At 42.6% G+C, this 12,148-nt stretch overlaps 1 protein-coding gene across 11 annotated transcripts in view; it reads left to right on the top strand.

The window, feature by feature from the left end:
• The window catches only part of cdh23 (cadherin-related 23), an 874,975-nt gene that overhangs the window by 760,539 nt on the left and 102,288 nt on the right, over window positions 1–12,148 (top strand). For 10 of the 11 annotated variants that reach the window (XM_069885557.1, XM_069885556.1, XM_069885568.1 and 7 more), the window contains 2 exons: window positions 6,130–6,351; window positions 10,473–10,592. In XM_069885557.1, the coding sequence (XP_069741658.1) occupies window positions 6,130–6,351; window positions 10,473–10,592 (342 nt within the window). Of the gene's footprint in view, window positions 1–6,129; window positions 6,352–7,265; window positions 7,572–10,472; window positions 10,593–12,148 lie in introns of those variants that run through there. The other variant, XM_069885562.1, reaches the window with a different exon arrangement.

Raw genomic sequence — 12,148 nt, 5'->3', positions numbered from 1 at the left:
TACATGCACATTTTGTTACCAAAAAATATATAATAAGAATTACATGAATATAATAATATTTATTCATGTCTTTAGTTTTTAAGTTGTTTTGTTTCAATAATCAAAAAGTACACAGAAACATAACAAATATCTCTTGACTGATTTTCTATGGAAATCTCTGCCCAAGGATGCATGGATGATGCCTCGTTAAATATATTTAGATTGATTTTCGCATCGTCGGGGAATAAAGGTTATGGGGGAAAGACGGAGTTGGGTGCATGATCAGATCAGTTGTGATCTCCCTGAATGTGGGAACAGGTTCGACAGGCTGAATGGATGTGTTGTCTATGGGAATGCTGCTGTCACTGGTCTCTGCAGATACCTGCTCTCATGCAGCATCCACAGCCGAGTGCACAAGGTGGGAAGCTACCTGACGCAAGGCTGCCTCTTGCAGCAGGACAAGGCAGGGAGGCCACAGCTCTGCTCCTCCCCATCCCACCTTTCATTCCCTTCTTCCCAGTCACTGGCGGGATGGGGGGAGCATCTGCTCGGAGTAGAGGGTGGGGGATAAAGCGGTATAAACTCTGTACTGCCTGGTGCTGACTCTCCATCTGGTGGGGCCAGGGCTTGCCCTTGGCCACTGACAGAAACTTCACTGTTGCTGCCAGGTCCAACAATGGGCACCCGGATGAAATCCTCTTTGGGATCCCTCTCCAGCATCTCCTCCACATCTGTCATCTTGGTACCCCTGCAAACTGCCCCACCTCCACCCCCAGCCTGGACAGACACCCCGCCTCTAGGGCAAGCCATGCCTCATCAGAGCTCTCCTGGCCCAATCCCTATTTCCCGACCTCTGCAACTGTTCCCGCAGAGGACCCTCAGCTTTGACTGACCCTCATTTCGCCCATCCGATGAGAAAGTCAAGGATCCAGTTGCAGAAGGGGGTGCAGAAGCCTAGGCTTTGGAGCTTCTTGACCAGCACCAAGGGAATAATGGTGTTCAAGGCTGAGCTGTAGTCTATGAAGAGCAGCCATATGAATGAGGTACTGTTTTTGAGAAGATCCAGAGCTGAGTGGAGAGCCAGTGATATTGCATCTGCTGTGGAGCGAGCTGTGATGATAGGTGAATTGCTGTGGATCCAGACCTTTGCTTAGATGCGTGTTAATTCTGGCCACGACCAACCTCTCAAAGCATTTCATCACAGTAGAGGTTAGTGCTACTGGGCGATCGTCATTGAGGCAGCTCAGACAGCTTATCTCGGGCACCGAGATGATTGATTTACCAGGATGTTGCCTGGATTGGAAAATATTTCTTATGAGGCAAGGTTAGCAGATCTGGGGCATTCCTCTTTGGAGTGAAGGATGAGAAATGACAATAGAGATCTACAAGATTCTGAACGCAAAGATAATGTAGACAGCCGGCACCTTTTTCCCAGGGCAGGGGTAGCAAACGCCAGAGGACATCTGTACAAAGTGAAAGGAGGGAAATTTAGGGGAGACATCAGGGGTAAGTTTTTTTACACAAAGAGTTGAGGTGCCTAGAGTGCATTGTCTGGCATGGTGGTGGTAGTTGAAACATGATGGCCATTTAAGAGATTCTTAGACAGGCACATGGCTGGAAGAAAAATGGAAGGTTATGTGTTAGGGAGGGATTTTTTATGTAGAGCTATATAGGTCGGCACATCGCTGTGGCCTGAAGGGCCTGGACTGCACTATAATGTTTAAAGGTCAATAAGATTTGTGCCACGGAAGAGATGGTTTTAAACAAGCAAAGGTTTAACCATCTGTCCTTAATATTTCATGACAAAGTTCAACTGGACCAGCAACACAAACTGTTGTGTACCAAAAGCCATTTAGAGGCTGGATGGAACTGCAGAGATTGGCTCACCACCTGACGGCCCAAAAACTGATACACCATTCATTCACAGGGCAGATGTGAGGAGCCTGATAGAAGAGAAACAGGGTGAATATTTCAGGTCAGGGTCTCTTCATCAGAAATGACAGTGATAGAGGAAGCTTGCAAAGCTGTCAGGGGTGGAGTGAGATGTCTCCAAACGTCCAACAACAGGATGATGATGGAGATGTACTGTCACAAGGCTACCTGGTCAATGAGTGGGTGGTGTGGGTCTTTGATGTTTGCTGCTGCCCTCCAACGGCAGGGAGGGTGAGAACATAGACAAAAGATTGTTCAAGTTTATTGTCATCTGATTATACATAAAGAAGCTTATAAAACAGCACATCTCCGGTCCTTAGTGTGTGCACACACATCCACCCACACTCCCACACACACACACACACACACAAATGAACACAGGTCCATACATAACAATCCAAACTAAATAGATTAAAAAAAGACTTTATAGGTTTTGTAGAATTGTTCAACAGTCTCTCCACCTGCAGGAAGAAGCTGATTCCCAGGCAGACAGTCCTGGTCTTTATGCTCCTGTACCTTGTTGTTGAAGGAAGTGCCTCTAATGTTCTTTGAAGGAGACTCTTAGTACTTCACATGAGCATTATTGGACAAATATTGACTTTGAGCCACAAAGACAGCCAGGCCGAGAGCCTGGTTAGAGTCAATGATTAAAACTATTCAAATGGCTTGGATAAAAATACTGCCAATTTTTATTTTAGTTGAAATGCAATCAAGTGTCCATCTGTCTAGTGCCTCACACAGTCTCCCTCAGTAATAAACGTGGTTTGTCTATCAGGGGCTGTGCATTTAAGTTCAGGATTTTTCATCGTCACTTTTAGTGTAATTGTGTTGAACTCTTATACTGGATATTTAAGTACTCTTGGTTTTGCATTTGCAATTCAACATTCCAGTGGTCTGCCTTCTCACTGTGATACTCAGTTGATCCCCCACCCCCCCACCCCCCACCACACCCAGCAATTAGTCTAGTGAAGTGATCCATTGAGTCTATTTAGAGGGAACAGAATATGATGGATACTGCAAGTAACAAACCTGATCAGTGAGCTCTGTCTGCTGTAATAGCGACGATTTCCCAGAGGCCACCCATTTCAACCCCCTGTCCCATTCCCTTGCTGACATGTCTGTCCATGGTCTCATGAACTGCCAGACTGAGACCACCCATAAATTGGAGAAATAGCTCATCTTCTGTCAGGGTCCCTTCCAACTGGATGGTATTAACATTGACTTTTCCAGTTTCAGTTAGCAATCTACCCGCCCCACTGCCATCTCTCTCGTTCCCTATCCCTCTGTCTCCATTCCTCCAGCTCTGTATTTGCAGAGCTACCCCCTCCCCCAATCAAGTTTCAGCTTTTCTCTCCTGCCCTACTTTATTTGTCTACCTATGGCTTCTTTGCTGTTGGCCTGTGCTCCTCCCCCTGCCCCTTCTTCCCTACTCCCCCACCTTTTTATTCAGACGCTTGCCTGCTTTTTGCTCATGAAGGGTTCAGGCCTGAAACATTGGTTATATATCTTTGCCTTCTCCTGACACTGCTAGCTCTGCCAAGTTTCCCCAGCACTTTAACAACAATCACAGCATCTGCAGACTTTGTTGTTTCACTTCCAATCAGTGAATGTTGCAGAATAGTTTATATAAATCTGCTCGGGATGAATAATGCATCCCCAGCGGCCAGCTGGTTTGTACACTGTAACATGCTGGAACTCACTCCCAGAGAATGCCCTTCACTCACCTATAATCTAAGCATTGTTCCCGTCTTGACTGTGCTCCCTGCCAGAGACTTGCTACGGCATGATATTGATATTGTCAGATGATGATAAGTCCAAATAAGTCCTTCTCAACATTAGAAAATGAAATGGAATTCAATAATGATACCAGAAAGCCAAGTACCATTTCACTCGCCGTAAAATAGCACTGGATGTTGAGGACTTTGTCTGTGCACATTATTCCAAAGCATTTCTTCTTTCTTCTTCTTTGGCTTGGCTTCACGGACGGAGCATCTTTATACAATGGAACTTCAACAGCATCATATGAGATGTTTGAGTAATATTTCAAAGCACCATATAAACCCATATTACCTTCCCCTGTCTTTACTTAATAATTTCATTTATCCATTCCTCCTTCATTACAATTGTTTATATAAACACTGATTCCATTAATAAAAAGCTAATACAGTAAAACCCCTGTGGGAATTGTTAGATGCTGAATGAGTGTATTTTCAGGTTGCTTGAGACTTACAATGCCAAATTGATACACCTGCAATAAGAATAGTTTAAAAGACAAAACATAAAAAATACTCCACTCTACTTAAACTGAGCAAACTTCATTTACATGAATATATAAAGCTCAAAGCATTTTACTTTATTGTCAGTCACATTCTTTGAAAACATTTAACTGTCGCTGTATCTGCAGGTTCCTCCCCTCCACAGAACCACCCAAAAGACCAACAAGAAAATTATGGATAATTAATTCCCCTCACCCTTCTCTAGACACTGCTGTTCCTGCCAAGTTTCCCCAGCACTTTAACGTCAAGAGCAGTGCCTGCAGACTTTGTTGTTTCACTTCCAATCAGTGAATGTTGCAGAACAGTTTATATAATTCTAGTTGGGATGAATCACTAGCGGTCAGATAAATGGTGGACTCTTACTAAATAGGGATCAGGAGACACCTTAAGAGAGCCACTCCAATGGCGAGTGATATCAATCAGCTCTTCATTCTGGGCAATGCCATTGCTGTTTCACACAATGTTATTCCAACAGCTGCTCTGAGCAAAGCACGACCAAGACCCTCTGCTGGCTAAAATATTTACTCCCATCGTCACCAAAGCTTGATGTGTTACTTCAGAAAACATTTACTTTTACAATTTTAAACTTGCATATTGTTACCTATTATTTTATTCTTGTCCATTTTAATTTTTTAAAATTTATTTTTTTGCTGATTGTTTGAATTCCAGATACCAGGGGTTTTACTGTATCAAATTAGTTTCTAGCTCAGATACAGGTGAAAGGTTCAGGTACTGAGGGTCCGAAATAGTGGGTGGTGTTGGGAGAAGAAACAACGATAAATTCCTTTAAAAACAATGATAGTAAAGAGCAAGGCCAGCTTTTATGTCCCAGTTTCATTCTTGCACAAAGTCAATATTTTGTTTTTGTTCCTGTTTTTTCTTCCCCTTTCTTGGGCATACCTATTCCAAAGGCCAAGACATCAGGGTTTTTTGCCGTGAAGCAAAATGATTTCATCTACTTCCAGCGCTTCTATTTCCTCAGGAGTTGCGAGGTTCAGGATGTCATCAGAAATCCTGGTAAATTTCAACAGAGGTGTGGTGGAAAGTGGGCTGACCAGCTGCATCATGGTCTGGTATGAGGACACCAATGAAAAAATCCTGCAAAAGGTAGTGGGCACAGTCCAGGACATCACAAGTAAAACCTCCCCCCCCCCCCCACCCACCCATCGAGAACATTCATGTGGAACGCTGCCATCAAAGAGCAGCAGCAATCATCAAGGATCCACATCACCCAGCACACGTTCTGTTCTTGCCATTGCTATAAAGAAGGATGGAAAGGTGCAACAAGACTCATACCCCTAGGTTCAGGAATAGTTACTTCCCACCTCCATCCTTAACAACAGACACATTCAGAGACTCGTTTAAGGACCCGTACTTTTCTCATCTGAATATTTATACTTTATTTTCACAGTGAGTTTGTTTATAATTTTTTTTGAATACAGTCTACATTTACCAATAGTTAGAAATTCTGCCTCACCCGCAGGAATAAGAATCTCAGGTTTGTATGTGATGCCATGTATGTACTCTGACAATAAATTTGAACTTTGAACTTTAATTTCTACTGCCAAAAGGTTCTGAAGAGGCATCTGGCTTTAGTTCCTGTTAAAACCAGAAGGAAAAGGAAAAAATATTTACTCCTTTGTGGTCTTGAAAGCAGAATCAAGAGTAACCGTCAAAAAAGTATTGGAACAATACAGAAAAAAAGAAAGCATCTTCAGGGCTACAGGGAAAGAGGAGAGGAGTGAGACTCATTGAAGAGCTCAGTCGAAACATAACGGTGGAGAAACTCAGCAGGTCAAACAGTGTTCTTTATATAGCAAGGATAAAGATGCAGAACCAACGTTTTGGGCTTGAGCCCTACTGCTTTCAAGAACCAAACTAAGGCACATTGTACTGAGTGGTTTCCTGTCTCTGCAACTAACCCTTGCTCTTTTTATTACAGGTGACAACTACGGTTCTTGTCAATATTTTGGATGTGAATGACAATCATCCAGCTTTCCATCAACAACAGTATGACATCACCTTGGATGAAGGGCCATCAACTTTGGATTCTTTCAGTTTAATTGTGAATGCAACAGATCAGGATGAAGGACCAAATGGAACAATTACATATGCCATTGTGGAAGGGAATATTGAAAGCACGTTCACTATCCACAGTATCACAGTGAGTAGTGAACAACAATCTCCATTTATGCAAACCTATTGCAAATAAGGTCAGAGTGCGGACAAATGTTGAAAAGGCCAATTGAAATTAGGGCGGCACAGTTAACATAGCAGTAGTGCAATGCTGTTACAGCACCAGTGGCTGGGTTTGAATCCGGCACTGTCTATAAGGAGTTTGTACATTCTCCCCGTGTCTGCATGAGCTTCCTCCTGGTGCTCAGGTTTCCTCCCACGAGGACTGTTGGTCATCTGGGTGAAGGGGCCTGATACCGTGCTGTATGTCCATAAAGAAAGTCACATCATAGATAAAGACACAGATGGTCATCAGTAACTCTGACCCCAAGTACTACTTGAGAAATAAGGCTACAAATTCCAAGTGGGGAATTAAAATCCAATATTCAGGAAGCACGCACAAAGTGGAACATAAAAATGGGATATTGCTGTTAAAAGTAATGACTTTACAACATTTGGGAAGGGCTTTGGTTTGGCAGATTGTGACTTCGATCTGTTTCAGGCAGCTACACAGATAGAAAAGAAAGGTAAGAGTTATTTATAGCCTCTGAATAATTTAGTGAGGCATTTAGAAGCACGTGTGAATGCAGCAATCATTAAATGATTTTCTTTTAATCATGGACATTGTAAATTTGAAATAAAGAAGGAAAATTGTGGAAAATGTTAGCAAGTCAAGCAGCCTCTAGGGAAAGAAGCTCTGAAAGCCCTTGCATCAGAACTCTGATGAAAGGACTTAAATCTCAGACAGTAACTGTTTCTCTGTGACAGACTCAAGCCACTTTCAAGTGGCCAGAATACCCTGACTGTAAAGCCGCCTATTCTCTCCCAATGCGGCTGTTGGGTGGCCACCTGAAAGTGGAGAGCCCGGCCAGGAAGAGCACTTATCTAACCCTCCTCCTGTAGGTATATTCCCCAGCTTGGAGAATCCCCCATTGCACCTGGAAGCAGCAGTGGGACTACGGCCACAGTCCACAGGAGCCGGCATTCGCTCAAACGTGGCTCTCCTTCAACTGGTGACAGAAAGGCGTCTTCGCTGCGGCCACCTGAACGTCCCAGCTGCACTCCCCCAGCCACGTCTGCGGTGCATTATCTGCACCTGAGCACCTGAAAGCGGCTTTAACTTGCATTTCGACGGTGCAAACAACATTAACACTAACAGCACAGAGGATACATTCATCTGAGATAGATTTCTATTAGTATGTTGAGGAATTAACAGGTAAAATAAATGAGAAATTAATCAACTCAGAAAGAAGCTCACAGTAAAGTCATTTTTATATTAAATTTGAAACTGATGTCATTCATTCTGACACAATCTGAGCAAAAGAAAGAGCGAAGGCCTGTGGAACAAGGAAAACTAGAAAATTGTCAATGACAAACATATTAACATTTCAAGAAATAATTTCTGATGTGCAGTAAATGTGCATTCCTTTAAGGCAGAAAGAATCAATGGGAAATATAGTCCAATCGTGGATGACAGGAGAAATTAAAGATGGTAAAAATCAGTGTGATGTAAAATTGCTAAGTAAAATTAGCAGAGAAAGCAGGTGTTTCAACAAAGATTGGTCAAGAGATTCATCAAAGGGAAACCAGAAATCAAGGGTAAATGAGCAAGAATCATTGAAACCAGGGGTCCCCAAACCTTTTAGACCATCAACCCCTTCATGAAATACTTGATCCCTCATCAACCCCAGGCATGGAATCCCAGTGCTGGTCTGGGGGTGGGTGGGGTGGTGCCGCTGGACAATGGGGGGTAGTGGTGCTGGACAGTGGAGTCACAGTGCTGGTCAAGGGGTAGGTGTCGTCACTGGATGAGGATCTGGTGGTGAGAAGGCGGCACTGAATGGGGGAGGGGACCGCTAACATAGGTACTGTATGTACTGGAATAATGGTTGATCACCTGTTAAAGTTAAACCCCCTCCCCCCCATTTTTGGCCTCAGCCACACACCCATCTGTTCTCCCAATGCTCCTACTGTGGATCCTCGCCCACCAACCCCCCTCCCCCTCCCCGACGCCGGCCCATCTAAACTCCAACCGCAGATCTTCGCTCCAGTGCCTGCCCATCCGAACTCCTGAACATGGATCCTTGCCCCCACTGATCCAAACTCCCAGCCACAGATCCTCACCCTGACACCATTTGAACTACCGACGCTCCAACCATGAACATTCCAGCCGTTCCTGGAAATCCGATCTCCCGACACCTTGAACAATGTGGGTACTCGTGAGGTCAAATGCTTGACCCATGAAAAAGTCTACCCTCCCCAATTTTTTCTGAAAAAATGCTCAAAAAACTCAATGATTACGTATATAAAACAGAACACTTACCTCTTTCCCGTTCTCCCATTCACTCTAAATTAATTCCAAGGCTGAAATAAAATTCAAAATGGCGGTTGGCCAACAATTGATCCCCCCCCTTGGCGTTACCAACCCAACACTGGTGTTATCAGCCCCCATTCGAACCCGGCATTGATCGACCTACAATGAACTATAGGAGCACCTAGAGGAACATGAAAAGAAAAGGACGATCAAAGGCAAATGTGGGTCCCCCACAGACAGGTGTAGAATCGATACTGAGGAGAAAGAAAATGTCAGGGAAATCACAAAAAAAATTTGTCTCATCAGGGAAGAAAGCATATGCAAATACCCAGGGATATTGGAGAACCAATGGTTCATTGCAAACTAGGATATTAAAGGAAATAGTATTTCCAAAAAATATAAAAATCAATGAGCCTGAAATGAAACATTATTGCTCTACCTCGACCTATGTAGCAATAAGTGTAAACTGGAATTTGAACCTGGTAAATCCAAATAACCTGATTTTACACAGCTCAGAAGAAATTGACTGTGGAGAGAGCGAATGCTCAAGTTAACATCTTCCAAAGCTTAATCAGTGCATTGATACATTGTACTTAAATGTATGACAATAAACTCGTCATCATCAGAATAAATGTTTGTTCAATCCATTCTCACCAGCCTGAAGGGGTTTTCAGATAAATCACTGATAGGACTAACTAAATAAACTGAAGAAGACTCAGGCCCCAGAGGTCAGTAATGCAGTGAAATATTGGGGCGCACTAAATTGGGGTTACTGACATATACTTATTCAATCTATCTCACCTCCATTTTGGCCGAATCCCTGTCCTGCCTGCACAATCTTTTTCTGAAAGGGAGACATTTATTCGGGTTGGACTCGCTGCTTGGGGTTCTTTAAAGATTTAACGAGTGGCACAGAGTAGACAAGAAGGAATCAGTGAATGCGAGATACTTAGGCAATCAACAAGCTTTCAATTTGGTCAACATGCATGGGTTGAGAATTGGTTCATGGAAAATTGATTCGAACATCCATTCTCAATGGGAGCACAGCACATTTAAGGGGGGGGGGGAATGGAGGTCATGGGCTGAAAGCTAGCTAAAGTATGCTGTTTGACCTGCTGAGTTTCTCCAGCATTGTGTTTTTACCTCAACCACAGCATCTGCAGACTTTTGTTTTTACTTCATTTAAGTAAAAGCTTTGTTTTCTTTTCACCTCATGTTATATAAATTTTCTTTATATCTTTTATGTAGTGAGTAGGAGAGAACTTCGTAAGAAACCAAATAAACGTGACTGCTTCACAGGGAAGGGGGCCCATAAACTTTGATCAGAGACCAAGAGGGGCCACAGCCAAAAAAAGGGATGAGAATGGCTGGTCTAGAATAAATGGCCCCCTCTGGGGTTGACAAGCCATGACTTTCAATATGGGTAATATTTTTGGGCATCTGACTTGTAAGTTGAAAAAATCATAACTCAAAAAAGAATCCTGCACTTACCATTTTTATAATTAAATGTTGAATCCACCATGTTGAATGTTGAATACAGCGAAAGTAGTGTGCTGCATGTCGTAAACTTGGGGACACATCAGAACTTAAAATGGAAAGAACAGATTTGAACCATCATAACTTTGAAAATTCGCAAGTCAGTCCATCAAAAATCAGATATATATTTCTGTAGCCACTTTGTTCCATGATCTGATTAAAGGTTAGTATGTCTGAACTTTCGTTGCATCGGGGTGAAAGTAAAAATATGACCTGCATGTACTTTGAGTAAATGAAATTGTGTTCTTTTGTTGCTCCAGGGTCAAATCAAGGCAGTAAAAGAACTGAACTATGAGGCATGCCATGGTCGATACACGGTCGTCATTACAGCCACTGACCAGTGTCCAAACCCTCTATATCGTCTGACCTCTACCACCACAGTAAGTGTTTCTGAGTAAAGGAAATGGCTTGTATGTCATTTGTATCAAAAAAATGCTTTTGAGAGGGAGTCACGTGATGGAGTAGTGGCCGGACGGTGAACTCCAGCCCTCTCCAGAAAAGTCGGAAAAAACAAAGGAAAACACAAAGGCACAGAAATAAAAGTTAAAGAAAAGTGAGTATAAAGGTGGAAAGAAGATGGCGACAAAAAAAGAAAAATCGAAATCAACAGTAAGAAGAGAGGAAGAGAAGACAACGGAGGAAGAAGGAGAAGGCCTTACCTGTTCGAAGAGGCCCGCGGTGGAGAGAGAAACCCGCTCCCTCAGGTCGGTAGAAATTGGACTACAAAAATGGCTCGCTGAGCCGAGTAAAAGTGCGCAACCGCTCATGCGCGACTCCTCGCGCATGCGCGATGCGCATGAAAAAAACACACCGACGGGAGGGGGGACCAGCTGGGGAGTCGATCTCCACAGCCGGCAACGACAGCTGCAGAACACCTGCAGCAAGAAGAGAACACAGAAGACAATGGAAACAAGAAAGAAGAGAAGAAAAGGGCAACAAAGAAACAACAGATGGCCAACCCAGAGGAAGAAGAAGAGGAAGAGGAAGAGTACAGTGAAATAGAAGAAGAAGGGAAAGGCAAGATAAAGGTTTTACTTTCTCTTATTAAAGGATACATGGAGTCATTTAAAGAATGGCAAACACAGGAATTTAATGATTTAAGAAGAAGAATAAACAACACAGAAGAGAAAATTAATAAAATAGATATGACCTTAACAGAAATGGGAAAGAAAATGGGCAAGATGGAAGAGCGGGCAGTAGCAGCAGAAATGGAGGTAGAGGACTTAAAAAAGAAATTAGAGGAATCTAATAAAAAAGCTATAGAGACACAAGAACTGTTAGCTCAAAAAATAGATATAATGGAAAATTATAACAGAAGAAATAACATAAAGATAGTGGGCCTTAAGGAAGATGAAGAAGGCAAGAATATGAGGGAGTTTATAAAAGATTGGATCCCTAGGATCCTAGGATGTCCAGAACTACAGCAAGAAATGGAAATAGAAAGGGCACATAGAGCATTGTCCTTTAAACCACAACCACAACAAAAACCAAGATCTATTTTAGTAAAATTCCTAAGATATACTACAAGAGAAAAGGTACTGGAGAAGACAATGGAAAAAGTAAGAGAGGGCAACAAGCCACTGGAGTATAAAGGGCAAAAAATCTTCATTTATCCAGATATAAGTTTTGAACTCCTAAAGAAGAGAAAGGAGTTCAATACAGCAAAGGCGATTTTATGGAAGAAAGGGTATAAATTTATACTAAAGCATCCAGCGGTATTGAAAATATTTATTCCAGGACAACAAAACAGATTATTCTCGGATCCAGAAGAAGCACGAAAATTTGCAGAACAATTACAAAATAGACTGAGGGATTAAGACGTGTAATGAGAGTAAAAATGATCACGATTGATATGTATGTGGGTAAAGAGGTATAAGAGTGTATAGGTATAATGTGCATACGTGAATGTATCTGTACTTAGAGGAAAATATAGATA

Source organism: Narcine bancroftii, chromosome 6 (genome assembly GCF_036971445.1).
Source record: "Narcine bancroftii isolate sNarBan1 chromosome 6, sNarBan1.hap1, whole genome shotgun sequence".
Classification (NCBI taxonomy): domain Eukaryota; kingdom Metazoa; phylum Chordata; class Chondrichthyes; order Torpediniformes; family Narcinidae; genus Narcine; species Narcine bancroftii.
The sequence above is the reverse complement of the archived record's forward strand: the minus strand, read 5'-3'. Positions and strand labels throughout refer to the sequence as shown.